This window comes from Pagrus major, chromosome 10 (genome assembly GCF_040436345.1).
Source record: "Pagrus major chromosome 10, Pma_NU_1.0".
NCBI lineage: Eukaryota > Metazoa > Chordata > Actinopteri > Spariformes > Sparidae > Pagrus > Pagrus major.
The window spans coordinates 526,955-552,996 of NC_133224.1; the positions used below are offsets into that span (position 1 = coordinate 526,955).

The window sequence follows — 26,042 nt, forward strand, 5'->3', positions numbered from 1 at the left end:
AGTGTAGCTTCATGTCAGAGGATGTAACTGTGCTGTTGTGTAACTGTGCTGTTGTGTAACTGTGCTGTGTTTTCTGTGAGGAAATCTTTCAGACTTGTTTTCTCTGTGTTCACTCTGACTGCTGCTCCCTGAATCCTTGACTCCTCCCTGTTAGTCTGAACTGTGAGACCTGCCCTCTAGTGTTCATACGTCATCTACATGTACAGTCTGTTCGTCCTGACGAGCTTCAGAGCAGCAGCAGCAGCAACAGCAACAACAACAGCAGCAGCAGCAGCAGCAGCAGCAACAGCAGCAGCAGCAGCAGCAGCAACAGCAGCAGCAGCAGGAGCAACAGTAACAGCGGCAGGAGATCAGCTCTCTCTCAGCTCTCTGTCTCTCTCTCAGTCTCTCTGTCTCTCTCTCAGTCTCTCTGTCTCTCTCTCAGTCTCTCTGTCTCTCTCTCAGTCTCTCAGTCTCTCTCTCAGTCTCTCAGTCTCTCTCTCAGTCTCTCTCTCAGTCTCTCTCTCAGTCTCTCTCTCAGCTCTCAGTCAGTTCTCTCTCAGCTCTCTCAGCCTTCATGGCTTCACTCGTCTTCCTCTTGTTCCTTCTGTATGAAGCAGCCTCAGGTAAAGACGAGCTTTTATTTTGAAGAGATTCATCTTGTTCTAGAAAATGTACATTTACTGTGATAATGTTTTTTTAAGTTGATTTCAGGTTTTTGAAGGTGTTTAAACAATGTGGGAAATGTTTGTCATGTTCAAATTTTACAAATTAACTTATTTATGTACAAATGATATTTAAATGCTTTCCTGATGTAAAAATGACAAATAAATAATGATAATAACTTAATTACGCTTTCAGAGCAACTGCGTAGCTCAGAAATGAGGAGGGACGAATGAGAGAGGGAGGGACGAACGAGGGACGACGGGGGAGGGAGGGAGGAGGAGGGATGACAGGGGAGGGAGGTGTGTCCTGCAGTGAGCTCCGGTGCAGGACACACCTCAGAGGGCAGCAGATGAACTCTCTGACATCTTGTTTCGGGTTCTTTCATGTATAAATGATGTCACTTCTCTGATGACATCAGTGGGTTTTGGTTCAGAGCTGCTCCTCTTGATGATGATCTCTGCAGGGCTGTGATTGGCTGAGTGAATGTTGCCTGTTAATCACATGAGGAAGTTGAAGCAGCTTCATGTTTCAGTCTCAACAGATGTTCTGAGTGATGAGTGGATTCTCCAGGTGATATCAGGGTTCCTGTCTGTTCTCTGCTGTCCTTTACCAACCTAACAGCTGTTCCTCCACATCTGTGTTATTGCTTTATAGAGACTGAGGTGAAAGTGGGACCAGAGGAACTTGGGAAGAATGTAACTCTGCAGTGTAATGCTAGTAACATCAACATCAAAGCTGTAGAGTGGACCAGATCTGACCTGGTGGATCCAGAGTACGTCCTCTACTACAGCAATGGACACTATGATAAGACCTTCCAGCACTCTTCCTTTAAAGGTCGAGTGCAGCTGGTGGACGGTGACCTGAAGAATGGAAACGTGTCTCTAATCCTGAAGAACGTGAGCAGAGAGGATGTCGGTACTTATGAGTGTCGAGTTGTAACAGCTGGTTCAAGACGTAAGAAGAGAGCCCTCAGGACTGAGCCAATCAGCACCGTCCAGCTGCAGGTGACAGGTGAGTTTGTGTAGATCAGTGTGTCTGTGCTGCAGCTGCAGTTGATTCCTGACAGTCAAACATGAGACAGAAGAGTAAATGAAGGCTGATCCACTGTTCACTCATGTCCTGACTGATGTTTCCTTTCACCTGCAGAGGACCAGAATGGAGACACCAACGGACCCAACACCAACGGACCCAACAACAACGGAGCCAACAACAACGGAGCCAACAACAACATCTCCACTCCTCTGCGTGTTGGACTGGGAGCAGCAGCAGGTGTTCTGTTTTGTTTGGCTGTTGGACTTTTTCTTTTCAGCAAATCTAAAAGACAAAGAGACAAGAAACCAGAACCGTCTGCTGGTGAAGAAACAGGAGGTGAAAATCTCCTCTGATATGATCCGATCAGCTGACATGTCACAGACCTCTCTACACAGTGTGTTATTTACCTGTTTGATTTTCACTCTCTCTGTGGGTGTGAGGTCAGGTATAGATCAGGTGTTTCTCCATCAGGATGATCTGCTTCATCAGTACAAATCAGTAATGTTCCCCCTCCATGAGTCGCTACCTTACCGAGGTGAGGGGGTTTGTGCACCCGTTGACTCTGTGAGCTGTGTTGTCTGGAGCTCTCAGCTCCTGGTAGGGTTTCCCATGACAAAGTGGTCCCAGGGGAGGGTCAGACTAGATGTGACTCCAGTGTTATTATTATTATTATTATTATTATTGATATTATGTCTAAGATTCGGCCTACATGAGGCTAAAACTTACGTGTTTGAGTTTGGGACACTCGATATGACCCTTTTATTCAAGTCTCCCTCAAAGATGTCCAAGTCAGTGAATGACAGGGATCCTGTGAGTTGTGTGATGGTGTCTCACCATCGTGGAGCGTAGGAGGATTGTGGCGCTGAAGTTCATCTTCTAATGTGTTGATAATGAAGTTAAAAAGTGGGTTAATACTGACAGAACAGAGTCAGTCAGTACAACAGAACTCTTCACACTGGAGCTTGGACAGCACAGCCGTTAGCTTAGCTTCCAGGCATCTTGTGTGCAGTGTTTCAGAGATAACTGATGGTAGTAACGTCATGTCGTGTCCCACATCACTAATCCCAGAGAAAACTTCAGACTGAAGTCTTTTATTTCTCAGCTGCTCCATCAGACAACTGATGAAGCATTTTACTGACCTGAGCACGGTTCATTTAGCGTTAGCATCCTGGCTAACAGCTGCACTAGTGTTAGCACCAGGGGGATATAAAAACTGGATCAGGACATGGATTGGTGATATTAGTTGAGTCACACACATCCAGATCAGAACCTGATACTGATATTGGGTCGGTCCCGTCTTTAGTCTTGGTGGTGTGTTCAGGTGCAGCTTCCGGCATCTCAACAGTCTTTAGTGTCAGGAAGGAAGGAAGGAAGGAAGGAAGGAAGAAAACTTTATTTATCCCAAAAGGGCAATTCAGTTTCTACAGGGTTAAAGTTCAGTGTGTCGGCCTCTGACCGGGTTGGAAGAAGTACTGATGAATCATCGTCATCACGGCAGCTTTGTCCCTCAGAGTCTGTAACAGAATGTGATGCTCTGTGATGTTTGAAGTGTCGGCAGATGGATCGCCCACAAAAAGTCTGAAAATCAGGTGTAAAGAGGTCTGAAACATGAAGATCAGGCTTAATGATACATTTCATTTTCTCTATGCATAATGCACTGGGTCATATAACAGCTTGTGGTGTCTGCAGTGACTTAAACTTTTTATGCTTCTGATGTAAACAAGACATAATGTTGTTCTTTTCATACCAAGGACATGATTTAAAACACAATCTCTCCTGCTGTGATGATTATAAAGCTTCTTTATATTTTATATGAAATCATCAAATGTTTTTTATTCTTTGTTACATCGTGTTCTCATCTGTCAGGTCGTTACATCACATCACGTTATTATATATCAGATATATAATAATTACACAATATAAGAACATTAAAGAAGAAGAAAGAAGATTTGTTTTCTGAAAACTAATTATTAAACTTAATTAAACTTATTTCCATCATCTTCATCGCACCTTAAAATGTTAAACAGAACCAGGTTGAACTTTGTGTTGTAGCTCCTGTTGTGATCATATGTGAACATGTTTAATGAATCTGTTTCTGCTTTTGAAATGTATCGAACATTTATTTTGCAGCAAAGATGAATAAAAAGCAAAAGATAAAGTATCAAACAAAAAGTCAGAACTCTTTTTCTTTTTTACAGTGGCCTAAATCCTAATATAATATAAGCTAATATAATATAATATAATATAATATAATATAATATAATATAATATAATATAATATAACTATTAAATATTCCAACATGTGTTGAACAGGGACGTCCTGGATGAGACATTTAAACACCAGTGCTCCAGAAGCTTTTTATATATAAAATAAGAGCTGAATATATTTTGATCCTTTAAAGTAGATTCATATAAAGTGAACAGGACTGAGCTGCACAGTAAGTTTGGTTTCTGGAGAAGTGAATGTTAAAGTGTGTTTATCTGCTGGCTGCTGTCCAACACCGACACCACAGCAGAGCTTCACACAACGGCCGAGCCTGTAGTCGCACAAAGAGCTTCAACACAATCATCCCTGCGTCGCCTGACAACAGGTTTGTGTGGTTCATCCAGTCAACTGAACTCATCAACTACACTGACAAACATCTCATCGCTCTGACTTCATCACGGCTCATTTAAAATAACATGTTTTATGACCCAGTCCTGTAGGAGAGGAGAGGCAGGCTGCAGTCTGTCTCATCTCTGCAGTGTAACTCAGTGTGTTTCACTGTGAAATGAGTTTTCACTCACTTCTCTGGTTTCATGTGTATTCAGCACTCTGCTCCTGCTTCGTGTCACCGATGGTACTTTAACAAGACGTTTGTGTTTCTGGATGATCTGAGCTGTTGGACTTGTCCCTGCAGGTCTTTGTTGAAACACAACACACCTGAGCCTCCAGGTAACCTGCCAGGTAACAGCTAACACTGCTGTCCTCAGAGACAGAGAGGACACAGAGGACAGAGTTCAGTCGTTAACAGGCTCAGAAAACGTCTCAGATCAGTTACTTTATGACTTCTGAACCGCGTCCAGCTTTTATTACTGCTGTCAAACCCAGTCAGTGATAAGCTTTTCTGATCAGTCGCTGCAGTTTCCGAGAAATGAAAACGAATCCTCAGAGCTCAACATGGCGCCAGTGAGTCTGTGATCAGTCATCAGAGAACAAGATGGTGTTTGGGTGGAGCTTGTGGTCTGAAAGCGCTCTGAGCTCTGTTTACTGTGCACCTCCCCCACCATCTGTCTGCAACAGGGTGAGGTTTCAACATGAGGGCGCGACCACACACTGCTGCTCTCTTACTGCTTTTAGTGTGCGGAGAAACAGCCTACGGTTTAACATGAATCTACTTACTGTCTCTGTCAGACTGAACTGAGATCTGTTACGAGACATATGATTCATCTGCTGTGGGAAGAATGTTGAATGTCTCCATTGTCAGAATAACTCATGACCACAGAGACTAAAGTCGTCCACTGTGATCTGAGCGTCAACTCTTCCACTGTGAATTATTAATAGGACTGAAAACTGAAGGCGATGAGAATGTGTCACTTCTGCTTTACTGAGGCTGTTCACACCAGATCTCACTTCCCCAATTTAAACATCACTGAGACAAACAGACTCCATGTTTCTACTCAAAGACAGAAAGAAGTTCATGTAGAACATTTCCTGAATTCACAAGAAGGAACAAATAAGTCAGAATCAGTCAGAGACAGAGTTTCACACAGTTTATAAAGTGTCTCCAACTCAACAACTCACTAAACTGACACATTTGTTAAGGGAGTCTGGTGCTGTGATCAGCTCAGTCAGGACGCACGTTGAAACCAGGTCCAACTTCCTCTTTTTTAACTTTATCATCGATTGTGTTGCTTTGGTCAAAGATTGTCTCCTAAAGAGAGTCTCCACTCTGTTTCTCTCAGATGAACTTCTCTCCCGGATCAATAACTCCTGTATCAGGACTCTCTGATCAAACTGTTGTCTTCTGGTTGTCTTTCTGTCTCTGGGTGTGGACACTTGGTCCCCTCATGTATTCACAATAATAGCGCCTTGTTTTAACTGTCACTGTTTGTGTTTCGGTCACGTTGTGTTGAATGTGTCAATATGAGTGACGCATGAAAACTTTGTTGGCCGACAGTTTTCTTAGTTCTGTGACCTCTGCTGATGTTTGTGGGAATTAACTTATGAGGTCCAGGAAAAGGAAGATATTTTACAAACTATCAGCACATTGTTATCTCTTCCTGTAGGTTTGGTCCAAGTTCTGTGTTGTTGTGTCCTCAGGCCTTCACATGCTGATAAAATAACTCCACCAACTATACAAGGAAATGGACCAACGGCCAATCAGCTACAGTCATTTAGTTTAGACTCCAAATAAGGAGCGTGAATGTTAATGTGAACACTGTAACTGCTTCGTACTCTTTTCTTCTTGCTGGTGTTTCTTTTCAAACTTCTGTTGATGTTCAGATTCGTCCAAATTCAACCCTGATCCCAGAAAAGTTGTGCTTCTGTGGATTCACTGTTGTATTTGTAGCGTTTACATCAACACAACTACAGTCATCATAAGTGTGTACTTCCTGTGGCTGAGATCACATCGGACTGGGACACTTCCTGCTGTGTGAGAGATAAACTCTGGACCATGTCTGCAGAGTCTCTTGACATTATCCGAGTTTATACATGAAAAGACGACTGAATCATACATGAATCATGTAAATGCAGCAGCTGCAGGATGAACCTCCTCCTCCCTCACAGACGCTGCTCTGTTGTAACTAAACACTTCCTGCTTTGTTTACTTTCTTGAAATTCATCTCGAATTATGAACTTTTAGTCTGAAAGCCCCTGATTCCCAACAGTCAGTTTCATTAGAAGTTGATTATTCCAGTATTCATTATAATCTTTCAGTTTCTTTTGACGGAAAGTCCCAAAGCAGAATGTCAGACCACAAACACTGCATATATCTCATGTGACTCAGTGATGAGAGCGATTTGAGTCCCAAATGTGGACGCAAATTATTGAACTCTGAACTGGTCAGGAGTGTCAGACTCTGCCTGACTGTCTCTGTTCTATATGTTGTCGACTTGTGTTAGTTCAAACAAGAAAAATCCACAAGTTTCCTCACGGTATGTGTTTCAGAGATAGTCAGAAAGTGAGGAAGGAAGTCAATTTTCAGCAGCAGTGGAGGTTGTTTGATTGTGTTCACCAGTTTGACTGCTATAAAAAAGATTTTAAAAAGTAAATAATAATAACATGATGAGATAATTTCTCTGCGGTAAACTTTTACCACACTTTTGTTGAAACATTTGTTTCTCTCCTGAGTTTAGGACAAAAGAGAGTATTGAAGATACTTTCAGATATTCATGGTTGATATAAATTGATATATCAACATTTCTGACAACACTAGCTTGAGTTGAGGTGAAGCTCTGAGTGAAGTCAGCACTCAGCAGAGACTCTGGTTCTGGTTCTGGTTCTGGTTCTCTGTCTCCTCTCTGTAATGTTACGTTCATGAAGTAAAGTCCATTTCCCCTCCAGCTGCAGTCAGCAGTCAACATTACAGAACATGGAGGTCACCTCCGGATCACTGCTGCAGTCAGGTTGATAAACAGGAGTGAAGATAAATCCACATTTTAATCCCACAAGTTACAAAGTAACTCTGAGGTCTCCTCCCGTCGGTACAAAAAAGTCAGCAATTCAGTTTAATGTCATATTTTCTACAACCAGCAATCTCACTGGAAGTTCTTAGGAAATGTCCTTTTTAGTTAATATACAGTTTGTTCTTAAGTATTTATTTCTTTTTAAATGAATGAATATGAATCAAGTTCATATTGTAAATACTATGTATATACGAGTTAACTCTATTTCTTATCTCTTATTATATTGTTTATTTTTTACTTTTTATTTTTGTTTAAGTGTGATACTGTATTTTGGCTGCTGTGACTAAGGAATTTCCCCATTTGCGGGACAAATAAAGGATTTCTGATTCTGATTCTGAAGCACTGATAAAGATCCGCATCCCTTCATACTTATGGGACCTGCTGCTGAGAAGCATCCTCACAGCCTGACCACCACCATGCTGCACGGTGGGGCTGGTGTGTTTGTGGCGACGTGCAGTGTTTGGTGTCCTACAAACACGGCATCTCGTCTGACAACCAAAAAGCTCCATTTTGGTCTCATCAGACTAAAGACCCTTCTTCCTGTTGAGCTTGGAGTCTCCCACATGCCTTTGGGTGACCTCTTGTGGAGATTTAATGAGCTTTCTTCTCTCCCATCGCAGCTGCTGAAGCTTTTAACTCCTTCAGAGGAGTCACAGGTGTCTTGGTGGCCTCACTCACTAGTCTCCTACTTGTACGGTGACTCAGTTTGTGAGGACGGCCTTGTCTAGGCAGATTTACACATGTGCCATATTCCTTCTTCTTCTTCTTCATGATGGATTTAACTGAACTCTGGGGGATGGTCAGTGACTTGGAAAAGTTTTTGGATCCAGCCCCTGATTTATACTTTTCAGTAACCTTCTCACAGAGTTGCTTGGACTGTTCTTTTGTCTTCATGGTGTAATTGTAGCCATGAATACTGATGGACAGTGACTGGACCTTCAGACACAGGTGTATTTATACTACAATCACCTGAGACACATTCACTGCACTCAGGTGAGCTCAAGCTCAGTAGCTGTGAGACTACTGGCACCATTTGGACCTCTGTTGAACGAGGTCGGTCACTTTAAAGGGGGTGAATACTTTTGCAATTACTTATTTTATATTATATATTTTTAATTAATTGACATTACTTTGTAGAAATCTGTTTTCACTTTGAAATATTTTTTTGTTTTGTATATTTTTGAATATTGATCATGATTCCATTTATAAAAGCAATAAAAGGGGAAAACATTTAAGCGGTGGATACTTTTTTATAGGCACTTTATTTATTTGTCTGAAAACACAGAGCTGAGCTGTGTGACTTGAATATACAGATAATATATAACAGGGCGGCTCCTAATAACTCTGTTATATCACATTACAGTCATGAAGTATTGTTGTCTTCAAAACATGTGCTGGTGAGTCTCATGGTGACAGTGAATCACAGCACTCATCATGTTCTGACCTGTTGAAAATGTGACCTGACGGGTTTTCAGGCGGTGCTTCAGTTTGAAAGTCAACAACACATTGTTTCCCTTCCCGTCAGTTTGTGTTTCCCCAGAAGGGCGGGAATGTTTCTGTTGCCAAGATGAGACGATAAAGCTGCTGCTCATAAAATAACTGAAGCACAAGATCTGAACCAGTCTGGTTTAGTTTAGACTTTAAAACTAGAGTTTAAATGTAAACCAGATCTGAGTCAGTGTGTCCGCTGTGTCTCTGTGGATCACCATGTACAGCCTGCAGCACATGAACTCCTTCTCCCTCCTCATACAGACACATTTTCCTCATGACTGTCGCTGATGAAGCTGTTTGAATCCCAGACTGACGCTGAGTGTTTGAGCTGCAGCTGAACTCAGAGCTGATGAGCAGTTTCACACACTGACAGTCTGAGTTGATGGATTGAATTCAGGTTTGGTTTCCTGCTTCAGGACTTCACGCTGGCTGTGTGCCAGTTCACTCACAACGAAACACAAAGATGTTTCATGACTAATCTCTCTGGAATGATTCTCAGAGACCAAACTGAAACAGAGAGACGGTTTGGGTATTCTGGTCTTTCCCTCCAAGTCTTTCTGTGGTTTGAAGGCGATTTTAAAAAAGTCCGTTTGAATTTCTAAAAGCAGGAAGTGTTTTGTCAGAGCAGCAGGGGAGCGGCAGCCACGTCTCCTCCAGCCGCCATCTTTACTGACACGACCACACAAACAGTGTGAGTCTGAAATCATGTCAGTGTTCAGTGTTCATCCAGCACTATGTACCTCCTCACACTGTTGTGTCTTTAACAGTGTACACAAACATCTGAGCTGTACACACTTTGTTGTAGCTGATGAGTATTCGTACACTCACAGTTTGTCCCTCCCTGTCTGTTCAGTGTGAAGCAGCTCTGTTTACTGGGACGTCTCTGTCCACAGCTTTGTGTCCTGCTCTGTTTCTGTCTGTGTTTCGACTGGGACACTTTCAAAACAGCCTCCATCACGTCCATGTGTTCACACAGATACTTCTTACTCAGCACCTCACTCTGCTGCCTTCAAATTAAAAGCATGCACCTGTCTGACTGTGACCATTGTGACTGAACACAGTCTGACCTGCAGCAGCCAGCCGGTCACCAGAATAAAACTGGCTGTGTGCGTTTCTGCAAACCACTGATGTGTTCACATTGTTCCTGTCGTCTGACCTTCACGTCACATGTTTAGGACCTGACGTGAGTTGTGCTTCAACATTTCTAAGTGTGCAGCCCCTGGATGTTTCTGAGGAGGGACCACCATGTTTCAACATTTGTAAGAGGGACACTGTCGAGACAGTCTCCAGCCGCGTCTGTGGAGACAGAAGCAGGTATTTAAACCCAAACATGATGTTTCCTGACGCTGACCGAGAGCTTTTAGTGTCCAAACCTGAACCCACAGAAATGTAAAGTTTCAACATTTCTCCTGGTGATTGTGTCGAAGCTGCAGCTGCACGACTCAGCTCTAAAGTCTAGTTAATGATACTGGAGACTTTATTATGTGGACATCATGTGAGTGTTTGCACCGTCAACATTTGACTTTGACTTTGCATGTCTTATCTGGAACACACCAGCTGCAGGCTGAAGGTCACCAGACAGGTTTTAGCTTCAGATAAAATAACATGTTGGTGCTGATAGGAGGCTAACATGTTTTGAACTGATCTTATATCTCATCATCCTCGTCACTCTGCAGCTCTTCTCTCCAGCTGACTGCTTGTTTTGCTGATTTTTAAACTTCATGTCTATGTTTTTCTTCTCCTGTGGGTCAAAGTTCAGACTTCAGACTGTTGATCATCATCTGATGAACACAGTGAAGCTGTTGTGCTGCCACCTGCTGACTGACTGACAGCACTGACTGGCTCTCAGACTGAGAACAAACAGGAAGTTCCTGCAGTCTTTCCCTCCTATAGATCAGGATGTGCATTTGAGCCTCTGGTGCAGGATGTCCTACAGTGGACAGATGTTTGGGAAATTTTAACCATCTAAACTGGTGAATGATTCCAGTTTGATGATTATTATCTTTGTATGGTTTTGTCTTTGGAGATACGACATTGTTGGAGCTATTTGTTTGTTTTGCTAAAAGTGTATTTTTGTTTGATTCTTCTAGATGTTTGCTTTATTTAGATTTGAGTTTGATAGCGTTTTCTTTTGCTAGTGTCGTGGCAACTAAAAATCAGTCGCTTGTCTGGTGCAGATGAGTCGGTCAAACACTGAGTTAGACACAATATTTCTTCTCTAGAAGTTCTTTTATTGCTGCAAGCAAGAGTCAAACATCAGCAGCACATAGATGATGAGTGAAGAGAGGCCGTCTCTCCTCATCTTTTATAATAGTAGAAACCAATACACACAATTGCAGCAGTCACAAGGTTACATGTGAACTCCATATATATAAATAACACTCCACCATCTCCACATCCACCTCAGGTTAAGGTTACATGTACATCCCGTAGTTTATGTGTCATCCATCAACCATTGTCAGAACACACATCCCCAGGAGAGGTGACACGAACACCCTTCAGGATGAACTCCTAAACTGAGTTCCTATTTAGGTTAGTTTTCACAGCCTCATACAATCAATCATTAGTTTAGTTTTAGTTTAGTTAAAGTTTGATTTAGATTATCTGACAAATGGCCACTACAGACGTCATACATTCAAAATGGCAGAAGAGGAGATGCACTTGTTAAATCCTTTTATTCTCAGAGATCCGGAGGGAAACTTTCAGTTTAGATCTTAGAAATACTTTCATCTGCATTTTAATATATTTCTCTTGCACATTATTCTTGTGACTGAAAACACATCAGTCCACTCCAGTCGACATCATGCACCAAAACCCATGTCCTGCCTATTTAGGGCGTATTATTTCATGCCTTATTTTGTATGTTTTGTTCAAAATATTAAACAATTTACATGAACAGTTTTATTAAACAGCACTGTGAAATAAACCTTCATATTTCATCTAAAAAAAGACTCCTTTTCCACTACAGTGGACAGGTGTGTTTACAATATGATTCATATCTGGTTTATGTGTTTCTAACATCTGATTTGGTGGAAAAATCTTGTTTTTATGTGTCTGGTTTTCTGAGGTTAAAAGGATTCAACAGTTATACTTGACTCACTTTTTATAGTTGACATTAATGTAACTCCTTCAAAACAACATAGATAGAAAGAAGAAGTTCTGATCGTGTTATTTCACTTGTTTAAAGGTGAATGATTTAATTATTCATGCATGAAAGGGTTACACAAATAACAATGAACAATAAAAACAATAAATAATAATGTGTGTGTGTGTGTGTGTGTGTGTGTGTGTGTGTGTGTGTGTGTGTAGCTGCAGGACTGTATAAACACACAACATATGATTGAACAAATGTTGTATATGGAGTTGAGCAGTACAGCAGCAGCTGGACGTCACTGGTCGGACTGGTGTGGAGGTGTGACGGTGGAGTTGAGTGAAGAGTAGACGACATCTGCCTCTGCTGGAAACTCTGAACACACAAACAAATAAGAAATAAACATTTAAACACGTTAAAAGTCAGAATTGTGAAAATAACAGTAAATGCAGATTTGTCACACCAAGTGAGTTTTGAACTGAAGCTGAGTAAACTGGTCGACCCTGCAGGTTGATGAGGGCGAAGAGGAGCAGCTGTACCTCTCCTGCTGATCGTTCTGACGGATATTTGTCCATAACTGACGTCTTTAGTTCTTCTCACTGCTGAATAAACTGCAACAGCGTCACTCTCTGCAAACGAAGATAGTATCGATACAACAGTCAGTGTAAGAGAAGAAATGATGATAATAAATAATGTTGGTGATTCATTTCACTGCACTCACACAGTGATCAGCCAAAGTCAACACTGTGTTCAAGTTAGATTTAAGGGAAGAGAGGACAGGTGTGACAGGTGTGACATGTTAACAGACATGTACCTCTCGTCCCGTCGGCTTCACGACTGACGTCTACTTTTCTTTTCACTGCTGAGTAGACGGGAGCTGGATCGTTCTCTGCAAAGTCAGAAAGTAAAATACTGAATATTATTATTACTACTGCTGATAGTTCATGTGTAATATTAACTTCCATGGTCGTAATGATGTTTCTCTAAAGACAAAATGTAACAACAGATGGTGTCAGTTAAAACTAGAATGGAGGTGATGAGTGTATCCTGGAGGCCAAACACTGAAGAGCATTTCTCATTTCATTTTTGATGTTTTAATATTTTAAATACTCATTTATTTACTAAAATCTTTTGCAAGCGCTCAGTCATCTTCTTCCTCAACTTTGCTGGGACACGTTTCTGTTTCGCAACCAACTGTTAAATAGTGGAAAAGTATGAAACCTTCAGCAGAAATGTGACCTGGTATCATCCATCATTATCACCAGACTCCCTTAACAAATGTGGTGATTTTAAGAGTTGTTGAGTTGAAACAAACTTTCTAACGTAGTGAAACTGTGTCTCTGACAGATTCTGAATCATTGTCTCCTTCTTGTAAATTCAGCATTAAATGAAAACAGTAAGTTGTGTGTTTCCTTGTAGAAAGTGTCAGTTTGTGGCAGCATGGCTGCACCAGCCTGTCTGCTTCTGTGTCTAAAGTGCTAAAGTCTGACCTGCCAACATTTAGCAGCTGTTTGAATACACTGTTTACACTGATTTCACCATTTACACTCAATTTATGAAAGAAGAAACATTTTATTGATCTAAACATGTCACATTTTACAGATACACTGAACAGTAACCAGTATAGGCGACTTCTTTGTCACCAGACTCCCTTAACAAATGTGTCAGTTTAGTGAGTTGTTGAGTTGGAGACACTTTATAAACTGTGTGAAACTCTGTCTCTGACTGATTCTGACTTATTTGTTCCTTCTTGTAAATTCAGCAAATGTTCTACATGAACTTCTTTCTGTCTTTGAGTAGAAACATGGAGTCTGTTCGTCTCAGTGATGTTTTCTTGCATACAGAGCAGGGAGGTGAGATCTGATCACTCTGATGCATGTTACTGCCAGGTGTGATCAGTCTCTGTGCAAGGCGTCACCTTGTGCACAATGGTCCCACTTGTGAAAACATTTTCTTACAGTGTCAAGAAACACGTATAAGAGTTATAATAACTGAGGTGTCTTTATCAGCAAACAGGAAACTGGATGACAGCAGAGCCTCACTTTGACCACAAGGCCCACGACCTGCCAACACGGTGTCAAACTGACTTCACACAGGACAAACAGTCTGATCAGACCAAACACACCAGACTCCAAAACCAAATGTACTAAAGAACATTTCATTTGACGGAGTTGTTGTGGTTATAAATAAAAGTTACACATGTATGTTGTTATTGTTGTCGTCAAATTGTAAATGAAACCAACACAAGTGAAATGTGAAGTAAAAAACACAATTTGCGGCACAAACACAGAAACGTTGGACTGTTATCAGTACTCCTCTGAAAGATAGAGGAAAATGAACATGTCTCACCTTCAGGTTTCCTCCGGACACGTCGTCTCACCAGTACCACCAGTAGCACCAGTAGCACCAGTAGCACCAGGCCACAGACAGACAGAGCCGACCACAACACTAAGGGAGCAGGGGGGGAGGATGGAGGAGGAGAGGAAGAGGAGAAACCAGCCGTGGAGGATGGAGGAGGTGTCGTGGTGAGTTTCCCTGAAGTAAATGAAAAATAACAAATACAAATCATCCAAAGAACTTTGTCCGTGTCCGTGTGGTCAGTTAGAGGTTGATCTCAGCTGTTTTGTTTGTCTCTGTAGTTGTTTGTGTGTCTCTGTAGTTGTTTTGTTTGTCTCTGTAGTTGTTTTGTTTGTCTCTGTAGCTGTTTGTTTGTCTCTGTAGTTGTTTTGTTTGTCTCTGTAGCTGTTTGTTTGTCTCTGTAGTTGTTTTGTTTGTCTCTGTAGTTGTTTGTTTGTCTCTGTAGTTGTTTGTTTGTCTCTGTAGTTGTTTTGTTTGTCTCTGCAGTTGTTTGTTTGTCTCTGTAGTTGTTTTGTTTGTCTCTGTAGTTGTTTGTTTGTCTCTGTAGTTGTTTGTTTGTCTCTGTAGTTGTTTTGTTTGTCTCTGTAGTTGTTTGTTTGTCTCTGTAGTTGTTTGTTTGTCTCTGTAGTTGTTTGTTTGTCTCTGTAGTTGTTTGTTTGTCTCTGTAGTTGTTTTGTTTGTCTCTGTAGTTGCTCTGTGCCTCTTTTCTTTCAGTATCTCTGTATTCATTTTGCATCTTGTTGTGATTGTTGGGCTCTTTAAATTGTCCTTGAGGTCAATATAGCAAACATTTATCTGTAGACTTCAGTTGAACCTCCTGACCTGTGACAGTGATCCAGCTGGGTGGAGACTCTCCATGTTCCCTGGTGTGACACTTGTAGAGGCCTTCATCAGACCTGGAAACATGGTGGATGGTCATGTGACCTGTAGGCTCAGTCCTGATGAAGGAGCCATCTTTATAGAAACCAGCTGAGAGGTTGGAGGTCTCTGTTGTACAGGTCAGAGTGACATCATCTCCCTCCATCACAGGGAGGACAGGACTCTGCAGGATCACTGCTCCACCTCAACACAGAGACAAACTACAGCACTTCATCCACCTACACAGCTTCATCAGCACTGACTGCACAGCCTCATCTTACCAGAGACAGTGATGTTGATGCTGGTACTGGCTGCTCCCTCTGTGGACTCACACCAGTAAACTCCACTGTCCAACAGGACGATGTAGCTGATGTTACAGGAGGAACCAGCTGGTTCTCCCCAGTATTTACACTGAGCCCTGGTGTCTTTACTCGTGTTCCTCGTCACCGTCCATCCATCAGAGCTGCCGTCCTCCTCACACCTCAGAGAGACAAACTGTCCTTCAAACAGCTGAGAGCTGTCAGGACTCATCTTCAGAGAGGCTGGAGGGAGGGAGTCATTTATTTTATTATTTTTCTGTTCTGTGTTGTTGGTGTCACGCAGAAATAACTTCAGTGAGCTTTAGAGGTGCTTTATAAACAGGCTAGCTGTTTCCCTCTGTTTCCAGTCTTTATGCTAAGCTAAGCTAACCGACTCCTGGCTGTAGCTTCATATTGAACTGACAGACATGAGCGTGAAATCATTTTCAGTTATAATGTCAAAACTCTTACATGTGTGAAGAAGCACTTTTATTCAGAAACTGAACATTTTTAACGTTTCATATAAAACACTGACCTTGGTGTGTTGTGTGGCACAGCAGCGAGGTCAGCACTGAAGAGAAATGACATTTACTGTACCATCGACAAAATCACAAGACTTAAACTAGGACTTCGGTCGAGTTATGACCATAAACTGGCTAAAACAAAGAGCTTTCGGGGACAGGATGTGTTTTGTGGCAGGAGGTGAGAGAGTCGCTGTAGATGTTTGAAAAATGTTGCACTTAACTTCCTGTTAAAAGAACATGTATATGAGACAAAAACATGTATATGAGACAAAAACATGATTTCTACACTCGTCTTTTCTTGCTGCGATTTAACAAAGTGATAAAATGTTTGAAACTGAAGGAAGAATTCCTGTTCGGTCGTGTGACAGAGAATATCTGTTGTATTTTACGCCTCTGTAGATTCATCCGTCGCCTCTTCTCCACATGGAGATCAGTAACATCTGCTGTCTCACTGCTGTACATGTAATCATTAACATTTAAACACTGTAGATTGTACTCACAGAGCAGCCGCATGGTGTCGGACCCATCGAACACTTCTCTCCCTCGCAGCGTTCAAACCCTCCTCCTGCTGAAAAGGTGAGTTTAGTGACTCTGTGGTTTGTCGCTCTGCAGCAAACAGGAAAATAAGGTGACTTCATTATAGTTTAGTATCACACGTGAGCCACAAGTGGTGACATAACACCACCAAACACAGACAGAAGCACTTAACGTAACTTTAAGCTGCATTATTTGAGAATTTTAGTTGAAATCATTCAAAAATCAACTCAAATTACAGACAGAATGGGAATAAATAGCAGTTACTGAGCTAACTAGCTAAGGGCAGCTGCAGTTGCCACACCAAAACACAATAATCATTTTAATCTGGAGGCACTAATGGACTCCAGTCATTGACAATTATTACGATCAGTGATGTAATGTAACTAAGTACAATTTGAGGTATTTGTACTTGTGTATTCCCATTTTCTGCTACTTTTTACTTTCACTCCACTGCATTTATTTGATACCTTTAGTTACTAGTTACTTTGCAGATTACATGCTGCATCAGAGCCAAAGAGGTGCATTTTTAAATCGGATAAAAAGAATAACTGTCCAATAATCAGTTGACCCACAGTATACATTTTATTCATGCATGTAAATAAATGTAATTTACTTGTACTGTTGATACTTAAATACATTTAATATCAGATACAGTGGGTCACAGTTGGGGGTACTGAGGGGTCAGTCTATATAATGACAGGATGTCCAGGATAACATGTATCTGATCGTTATTATTGATCATTTACACAACAGCAGGTAAACTTATCACAGCCACATCAACACCTGTCGACAAGACAGAGAGTTACCAGACTCCCTTTAAAAATTGCTCATTTTTATGAGTTGTTGAGTTGGAAAAACTTTATAAACTCTGTGAAACGCTGTCTCTGACTAGTTCTTCATTATTTGGGCCTTCTTGTAAATTCGGCATATGTTACAGCCTTGTTTCAGGGGGCGCTGCAGCCCCCTCAGCACAGTTATAACATACAGTATAACACCATCACTGTGTATGATGTGATGAGGTCATGACTCTTAATGTGCCTGTATTCAGATAAGAATATGAGGACATGTTAACAACATATAATATGTGGCAGTGCAGAAATGTAACATGGAATATTAAATATAGTAACAGCATTTTAATCTAATATGTTGACTTATAATGGACTCTGGCTCTAACAGTCTACTCGTTATTTTTATACCTGGCTGTTGTTCAGGAACTGTTGTTAATAAAGTTGTCTAAAAAAAAGAGGAGCTCGCTGATTGGCTGAGGGGGCGGAGTGAGCCGGCGTCATTCACAGCCGCGCGGACACGAGCTGAGGCGGGTAGTAGTGGACCAGAAGCGGGCTAACGGTGGACCAGAAGCGGGCTAACAGAAGCGGGCTAACAGTGGACCAGAAGCGGGCTAACGGTGGACCAGAAGCGGGCTAACGGTGGACCAGAAGCGGGCTAACAGAAGCGGGCTAACAGTGGACCAGAAGCGGGCTAACGGTGGACCAGAAGCGGGCTAACGGTGGACCAGAAGCGGGCTAACAGAAGCGGGCTAACAGTGGACCAGAAGCGGGCTAACAGTGGACCAGAAGCGGGCTAACGGTGGACCAGAAGCGGGCTAACAGAAGCGGGCTAACAGTGGACCAGAAGCGGGCTAACGGTGGACCAGAAGCGGGCTAAGGGTGGACCAGAAGTGGGCTAACGGTGGACCAGAAGCCGGCTAACGGTGGACCAGAAGCCGGCTAACGGTGGACCAGAAGCGGGCTAATAGTGGACCAGAAGCCGGCTAATAGTGGACCAGAAGCGGGCTAATAGTGGACCAGAAGCTGGCTAACGGTGGACCTGAAGCGGGCTAACAGTGGGCAAGGAGCAGGCTAACAGTGGACCAGAAGCCGGCTAACGGTGGACCAGAAGCCGGCTAATAGTGGACCAGAAGCTGGCTAACGGTGGACCTGAAGCGGGCTAACAGTGGGCAAGGAGCAGGCTAACAGTGGACCAGAAGCGGGCTAACGGTGGACCAGAGGCGGAATAACGGTGGACCAGAACCGGGCTAACGGTGGACCAGAAGCGGGCTAACAGTGGGCAAGGAGCAGGCTAACAGTGGACCAGAAGCGGGCTAACGGTGGACCAGAAGCGGGCTAACAGAAGCGGGCTAACGGTGGACCAGAAGCGGGCTAACAGTGGGCAAGGAGCAGGCTAACAGTGGACCAGAAGCGGGCTAACGGTGGACCAGAGGCGGAATAACGGTGGACCAGAAGCGGGCTAACGGTGGACCAGAAGCGGGCTAACAGTGGACCAGAGGCGGAATAACGGTGGACCAGAAGCGGGCTAACGGTGGACCAGAAGCGGGCTAACAGAAGCGGGCTAACGGTGGACCAGAAGCGGGCTAACAGTGGGCAAGGAGCAGGCTAACAGTGGACCAGAAGCGGGCTAACGGTGGACCAGAGGCGGAATAACGGTGGACCAGAAGCGGGCTAACGGTGGACCTGAAGCGGGCTAACGGTGGACCTGAAGCGGGCTAACGGTGGACCAGAAGCGGGCTAACGGTGGACCAGAAGCGGGCTAACGGTGGACCAGAAGCGGGCCAACGGTGGACCTGAAGCGGGCTAACGGTGGACCAGAGGCGGGCTAACGGTGGACCAGAAGCGGGCTAACAGAAGCGGGCTAACGGTGGACCAGAAGCGGGCTAACAGTGGACCAGAAGCGGGCTAACAGTGGACCAGAGGCGGAATAACGGTGGACCAGAAGCGGGCCGGTGTTCGCTCCAGACGGACTGATTTCCCGCCCTTTCTTGGATCTCTTCTGTCCGGAGTTTTAAGTTGTAAAATGGCGGCGGACACTCGGTTCAGACGGGTTCGGGTGTCGCGCTCCAGAACTCTGCCAAGAAGCAGTTTGTCCCCCAGAAAACAGCAGCTTTCAGCCGGAGGCAGAGCCCGTGTGAGGCCGGTTACTGAGCCGCCATGAGGGACGAGCAGCGGCGGGACTGAGCCTCCACACAGCCGGTGAGTGGTGACCAGGTCCCCGCTGCTCTGTGTGGAGATATGAAGCCTTCAGCGGGGAAACCAACCCTGACCCATAGTTACACATGTAGTCAGATTACTGTGTGGACGGGCCTGTAACGGTGGGAGTAATCAGAGTACATTAGTCTGCTCCTCTCTCGATGTAAACACCGGGACAGGTGACAGTCTGAGAGCATGGACGCCATCAGGGCAGTGACAGGCTAGTCTTTGTTATTGTTATTGTTATTGTCTTTGTTATTGTCTTTGTTATTGTTATTGTTATTGTTAGCTGCATTAGCCTCTTTAGCAAACCAGCTTGAAAACACTTTACATTGTACTACACGCACAGTAAGACCGAGCAGTGCATAAAGTGGTGACCGGATTAAAGCAGCAATGTGATCAAGTGTGTAAGAGCATTTAAAATCGACATTAAAACGACCAACGTGGTACAAACACAAAGGAAATACATCGATTACGGGCGCAGCCATCTTTGTTCCCGTGTCCCGGTGAAATGTCGCGAGGTTTTCCCACGTTCCAACTCGGGCGAGTGGTGTCCCGTGTCAGGAATGCTTCAACATGTCTTACACGAGCCTCTTCTGTGTCCTGGTCTTCTCTGTGGTCTCTGCAACTGGAGGTGAGCTGTGTGTGAGTCTTTGTGTGTGTGTTGTGTTCACATGTTCGTGCATGACTCCGACTGGGTCCGTGTCGTGATGTGAAAACATGGAGGTGTAATGTTGTTTGTGTTTCAGACGACAGCTGTTTGATTCTTCCTGATTACTGATGAGACCGTCTGTTTCACAACAAGATTCACGGTGAACTGTTGCAGGAGTTTACAGATTAATGTTGATGTTTTTATAGAAAATCATGTTTGCGTCAAATGTTGGAAATAAAAAAGACCTGAAAAACGAATCTGTGGAGAGAAAGATGAAAACAGAAATCTGATCCTGCAGAGTGACTCAGAGTGAAACTGATCAGTTCAGCTTTTGTCCAAAGCGATTTACAGTGATTCATACGTTCATACGCTGGTGTCAGTAGCTGCCGACCAGCACATCAGGAGCAGTTTGGGCTTCAGTATGTTGCCCAAGGACACTCCCACATGCAGACCAGGGGAATCGAACCAGCGACCTTGCGATAACAAGACGCGGGCTCTACCCCTTGATGCACAATATTTCTGAAATGTAGTTTTATATTTGCATTATTAACATAATAACACAAGAATGTAAACAGCCGCTTGTATACATTTTATTTAAGTGGTTTTGAACAGCGGTTTGTAAAAGCGGTGTTTGTTTTCCAGCTCATTCTGTTGTTTCATGTGTTTTGTGTTTCAGAGCTGCAGGAGGTGAACGTGCAGCGCGGACAGGAAGTCGTTCTTCAGTGTCGCGGCCCCACAGACGCCTCCGTCACCCTGCTGGAGTGGACCAGACTGGACCTGAAGTCAGACGGTTACATGTTCTTCTATAGAAACAAGCAGTTTTATGAAGCCTACCAGCTTCAGTCTTTCCGTGGTCGGGTGGAGCTGGTTGATCCTCAGGTGAAGGACGGAGACTTCTCAGTTGTCCTGAAGAACGTCGACATCAGCGACAGCGGATCGTACGAGTGTCGCGTTGTAATCGGCACACCCGGTAAGACGACGCACTCTGAGGTCAAACGTGTCATCGAGCTGAAGGTCACTGACTCAGGTGAGCGTTTACAGCCCCGGCTCAGGTGGGTTTGTTCTGTTCGGACCTGCTGATGCCTCACACCTGTTTTCTGCTCTGCAGAGGCCACAGTCGGACGCATCAGAGGTGGAGGGAACCAGAGCGGATGTGTTGGAGTTGTTGCTGCTCTCTCACTTATTTGTTTGCTTCTTGTTGTTGATTGAAATAGCTCAGCTTTCAGTTCACACCTGGTATCACCACCTGTCCTGAGACATCCAATCACAGGTCTGTCAGCTCACAGCGGGCAGGTCACATGATCAATGACACAAGGAAACAACTTCATGTTTTCATTTAATGCTGAATTCACAAAAAGCTCCAATGATTTAGAATCTGTCGTTTCAGTTTCTCCTCATGACACAACTCTTAAATCACTACATTTGTTAAGGGAGTCTGGTGATGTGGGATCAGTTGAAACAAACGGCTGCTGCTGACACTGGCAGCTTAACAGAGACCAAACATGTCATTTACGTTTCCAGACAGTGTGTAAGCCATTCCTTCTTCTTCTTCTTCGTCTCCTTCTTCGTCTCCTTCTTCTGCTCTGACTGTGGTCTGAGCGATGGGCTCCTCAGTGCCTCTTGTGGTCATCACACCTGTACTCAGCTGTCCACCTGTGATCTGACCCCTCAGGATGGATGTTGATATCAGGTGTGAACAGTCTCAGTTCTCTTCTCCTGACTGCTGGTGTCCTGCTGCTGCAGTCACATTACAAACAGTCGACAAGAATAACTAACTAACATCTACAGCAGCTTCGTCCTGCTGAGCTGATTGAATTCCATCCACTTAGTCAATAAGTGATAAGTAAAATAAATCTGAAGCACTTTAGATCACATATACTTTATTGTAGTGCTGCAGTACTCTAAACTCTGAGTTACCTCAAACCTGCACTTTGAGCTGTTTATATACGAGCGCTGAGCTTTTTCTGACGGCTGCTGCTCACAGACTCATCAGGACCGACCCGATGATGTCAAACACGCTCGTTCATACGGACTGGACGTGTGAGTGATTCATTATTAATCAGCATTAAGGATTTACCTGATTTAAAAGTGTGTTCATCAACAATCAGAGACACATCAAAGAGTATTTTACTTTAACAGTAAACACATGTTTACAATTAAAACACTAGTAAGTAATGATAGTAATTATTTTGTGTTATTAAATCCAATTAACTTTGTTTACTACATGTGTTTATTTTACATCAAACACAGATCATGTCAGTGGTTAAAACACGTTGAACATGTTTCATATGTTAATGATTAATGACAGATTGTAAAGTCAGCCGACTATCAGACTATCAACTATTCAGTAACTTTGCACCCCTGGACTTCGGTTCATCATCAGACAGAGACGTGTTCCTAATGTCTAAAAGAGAGAGAGGAGAAGAGGAGAGACGCATGTCTGGAGCCTGGAAAGACTCAGTAGAGCGCATACCTCCGCCCAACAGTCCCCTTTTGTACCCACTCATAGATACCAGCCATCTTAATACACCTGATTTTTATTTTCATCAACATCCGTCTTCATCCTCTGACAAATGAATGGAAATGAAGAAAAAAGTCTTTCAAGCCACGTTTAGTGCAAATCAAACAAACAATCAAAACAGCAAACAGGAGGCCAAACAAAAATAAACAAACAATCAGAAAAAAACAGGAGGCCAAACAAAAATAAACAAACGACCAAAAAACCAAAACAACCTCGTTGGTCATAAACAGCAGGTAAACAAACAAAAAGGTCATTTTTGTTTGTAGAAATGAGGCTGAGCAGGACACAGTCACATGTTGGTAATGTTTGTAATGATCTGCTGTATAAACTGCTCATTAATGATGTCTGTTAAATGTGACGGTATGATTGTTGATCTTTGTAACACTAATGACTGGCTGAGCTGCCGTCCTCTGTGCCTTCTCTTTCTTTCTGTTGCACTTTATTACAAATGTTTGAGCTTCATGATGGTAATAAAACTGTTTCTCAACGTGCTTCTGTGTTTTAATTCACGAGTTCATGAGCTCCACGAGACTTCACCTGACTTTATGTCATCAGGAGGAGATGATGACTGGAGTTAAGTTTTATGGTGAACTGTTCCTTTAAAGCTAATGCGACATGTCCGACACACATTAAAAGACGCTGTCATGAGACGCTGTCAGGTGAGATGACAAATCAGGTTTATTTATTCAGCCCAAAAAACTTTGAACAGGGCAGAAAGATGTTAGTAACCTTAGGAAGAGCCGCAGAGGAGGATCCAGGACTCGAGTGTGTCTGGTGATTTAGAGGAAGTGTTGTTATTTCCTCTCTGATTGAGGAAGTAATCTTGTCCCAACAAGCACTTCTGTACTTTCGTGGCTCCAGAGTGTCTCAATTAAACTGTAAACAGTCTGACCTTTATGAAGTCTTTAAAACGAGCTCGACCTGAAACATCTACACAGTGAAATACACACAAATGCAGCGGGAACATGAACCCACAACCATCAGATACAAACTTTGAAGAACATTTCCTGAGGATTCTACTCGAGGAGACACTGAAGAAGAAGACAATAACAGTTTTAACTCAGATATCACCGTGAAACTTCCCCAGGTGATTCCTGACACTCAGGATGAGTTGGGGATGTTGTAGGTTTTAACAATCAAAAAACAAACTCAACAAAACATTTTAATGACTCAGATCACACGAGTGACACAGCTGAAGCAACAAACATGTCCCAGCACCCTGAACTCATTTTGAGCGGTGCACATTAAGCAGTTTCTGTCAGAATGAGCTGAACTCTTCACTTCCTGCTGATGAACACGACACAGCTGATCTGATGTGGTCTGAATTTCAGATAACTCAGCAGCTGTCGGTGCAGCGCGTGAACACGGCGTGAACGCCAACAGAAGAATGTGACCTTTAGTCGACTTTCCTCCGACCCACATGAGTCTCTGGGCCGTGTTGAGTTGATCAGTAGAATCAGAACCACAGCGGAGGGAAGCCTGCAGCCCAGACTCTGAACAGTCGGGTCATTGTGAAGGATTTGAACATAGCTGGGTGTGACTGCAGGATGTTTGTCTTGTCGTTTGTCTTTCACTTTCATTTACTGAAAAAAGAGACACATAAAGTATGGAGTCATAAAAGATATCAACATTCCCTCTGTACAAACCTTTGACTCTAATCAACATGAAACAACAAGTTTTATCCAGCGTTCACATTTCTCTTCTGGATTTGTATGAAAACTGGTGGATTTTTACTCGATTTGTATATTTAAATATAAAATGTCCTCATGTAAGAAATCATCCTATGAAGTGATATCTGTTGGTTAAAGGTCGCCTGTAGTGTGAAACAGATCTGAAGTCCAGACGTGCACACAGACTGTTTCTCTGTGCAGTTTGATTTCATACAACACAGCTGGAGCTGAGCTGTTCCTGGAGTTTCTCTGGTTCCCAGACAAACAGGATGTTGGTTCAGAGACTTCAGACGGTCTCTGTGGCTCAGTCGGGCCACCTGCTGGCTGCTTCCCGTCACTGCTGGTTCTTCTGTCAGTTGTTGAGATCCGTCCGGTCTGCAAAAGGTTTCAGACAAGAAATCAAGTTTCTACAGGAAGAAAATCAAATATCATCAGAGTGACATTTAATAATATCTGTTTAAATTCAAATGAACTCCCCGACATTAGAGTGTTATGTTGTTACAGTGATGTTGACCTGCAGCAGATCATCTGGATCCTCAACACAAAGACAAACTGTGGCGTTCAACTCGTGTGACGTCAGGCGGTTTGATTCAAGTTGGAAATGAAACAAAGAATCACAAATCAGTAACGACTTGATAATTAATGAATCGTTAACGAGTAATTCCTGAATGAAAACAAACACGTGAACATATGTGATTTCTTACATGTGAAGAACATTTGAAGAACATGTGATCTCGTGCTCCATGTTCTGTTTCCATACGTAGAAACTCTTTATGTGACGACACAAGCTGCGAACAAACACGTGAAAATGTGAAATTCACGAGTTAAGAAACGAGTTTCATGTGAATCTTTGTGCCGGATCAGTTCTGTGGATGTTCTGATGTAAACATGAAAAAAGGCACCAACAGTATAAAGTTTATACGAACGTGTAAATATACGGATCAGGTTTTTTTTACATACATTATTTAGAGAGTCCGTGACATGAACATGGAGGACTGAGGTGAGCTTTATTACACATTATCCCACATGTAGTGACTTTGTGTCACCAACTGTCAGTGACGAATATTCAATATACATTTGCATTGAAAATGTTCGAAGATGTTTACAGCGAAAAAAATATATTTTTAAATTTTTTTGTTGCTGCATCTATTTTTTGTGTAACATTAAACATTAAAGAGAGTGAAAACTAATAGAGCTATTAATATTTTAAAGTAAAATATTATTAATATGATGACTCTTTACAGTCTGCAGCAACTCATGAAATTCAAAGGCAACATCAGCGCTAAAACCAGACATCTGTTGTCACTTCAGCATCAGATGCAACACTGACAGTGAGCCGCTGTCCGTGTTGAAAAAAACATTTTTTTAGATGAAATCATGTTCTTAAGGATGAAGTCTGGAGTCTCTGTCTTCATCCATGTTCAATTATAAATTTCAACCCAATCACGTGAAACATAAGTTATATCAGCTTGTACAGGCGTTTTCATTGTGTGTCCTACATTGAAGACACACATGTTGTTAAAAATATAATGGTCCATGTGCCTTCTGCTGCAGAGACCTGAGCTCAGTATCTGGCAGCAGAGCCTCACAAAACAACACATTCTCACCAACAGCACTGTTGTCAGGTTGGAAGCCAGTGAGGGATGATGTCCTGACTCATGATGTTTTTTGGCTAAACTTACAGCAGAAAACTGTTTTATTATTGAAACC

At 42.9% G+C, this 26,042-nt stretch overlaps 3 protein-coding genes across 4 annotated transcripts; 2 read left to right on the top strand and 1 right to left on the bottom strand.

Annotated features, from left to right (window-relative positions):
- The first annotated feature begins 233 nt into the window (after window positions 1-233).
- LOC141003523 (programmed cell death 1 ligand 1-like) lies at window positions 234-3,849 on the top strand. Its single transcript, XM_073474887.1, has 3 exons — window positions 234-605; window positions 1,300-1,656; window positions 1,792-3,849. The coding sequence occupies exons 1-3, from the start codon at window positions 557-559 to the stop codon at window positions 2,028-2,030; spliced, it is 645 nt and encodes a 214-aa protein (XP_073330988.1). The 5' UTR covers window positions 234-556; the 3' UTR covers window positions 2,031-3,849.
- Window positions 3,850-11,228: 7,379 nt separating this feature from the next.
- Window positions 11,229-16,916, bottom strand: LOC141003510 (low affinity immunoglobulin gamma Fc region receptor II-like). Its single transcript, XM_073474874.1, has 8 exons — window positions 16,469-16,916; window positions 15,980-16,015; window positions 15,427-15,687; window positions 15,110-15,349; window positions 14,279-14,464; window positions 12,744-12,818; window positions 12,469-12,558; window positions 11,229-12,304 (listed from the first exon to the last, which is right to left on the bottom strand). The coding sequence occupies exons 1-8, from the start codon at window positions 16,479-16,481 to the stop codon at window positions 12,228-12,230; spliced, it is 978 nt and encodes a 325-aa protein (XP_073330975.1). The 5' UTR covers window positions 16,482-16,916; the 3' UTR covers window positions 11,229-12,227.
- A 3,107-nt stretch (window positions 16,917-20,023) lies between these two features.
- On the top strand, window positions 20,024-23,153 carry LOC141003525 (coxsackievirus and adenovirus receptor homolog). 2 transcript variants are annotated; one of them, XR_012179722.1, is made up of 4 exons: window positions 20,024-20,123; window positions 20,818-21,168; window positions 21,250-22,793; window positions 22,834-23,153. XR_012179722.1 is itself a non-coding variant. In XM_073474891.1 (3 exons), the coding sequence occupies exons 1-3, from the start codon at window positions 20,066-20,068 to the stop codon at window positions 21,348-21,350; spliced, it is 510 nt and encodes a 169-aa protein (XP_073330992.1). In that variant the 5' UTR covers window positions 20,024-20,065; the 3' UTR covers window positions 21,351-23,153. The 2 variants fall into 2 exon arrangements, 1 of the variants encoding a protein (XP_073330992.1); XM_073474891.1 differs by having other exon boundaries at window positions 21,250-23,153.
- Window positions 23,154-26,042: the final 2,889 nt, after the last annotated feature.

Excerpts from the sequence above, each read along its gene's own strand:
- LOC141003523 (XM_073474887.1), top strand. The coding sequence starts at position 557 with ATGGCTTCACTCGTCTTCCTCTTGTTCCTTCTGTATGAAGCAGCCTCA. Across the intron at positions 606-1,299 it reads TCTGTATGAAGCAGCCTCAG|AGACTGAGGTGAAAGTGGGA; the intron begins GTAAAGACGAGC and ends ATTGCTTTATAG. Across the intron at positions 1,657-1,791 it reads CGTCCAGCTGCAGGTGACAG|AGGACCAGAATGGAGACACC; the intron begins GTGAGTTTGTGT and ends TTTCACCTGCAG.
- LOC141003510 (XM_073474874.1), bottom strand. Across the intron at positions 12,559-12,743 it reads TGAAGCCGACGGGACGAGAG|AGAGTGACGCTGTTGCAGTT; the intron begins GTACATGTCTGT and ends CTTCGTTTGCAG. Across the intron at positions 12,305-12,468 it reads CAGAACGATCAGCAGGAGAG|AGTTTCCAGCAGAGGCAGAT; the intron begins GTACAGCTGCTC and ends TTGTGTGTTCAG.
- LOC141003525 (XM_073474891.1), top strand. The coding sequence starts at position 20,066 with ATGTCTTACACGAGCCTCTTCTGTGTCCTGGTCTTCTCTGTGGTCTCT. Across the intron at positions 20,124-20,817 it reads TGTGGTCTCTGCAACTGGAG|AGCTGCAGGAGGTGAACGTG; the intron begins GTGAGCTGTGTG and ends TTTGTGTTTCAG. Across the intron at positions 21,169-21,249 it reads GCTGAAGGTCACTGACTCAG|AGGCCACAGTCGGACGCATC; the intron begins GTGAGCGTTTAC and ends TCTGCTCTGCAG.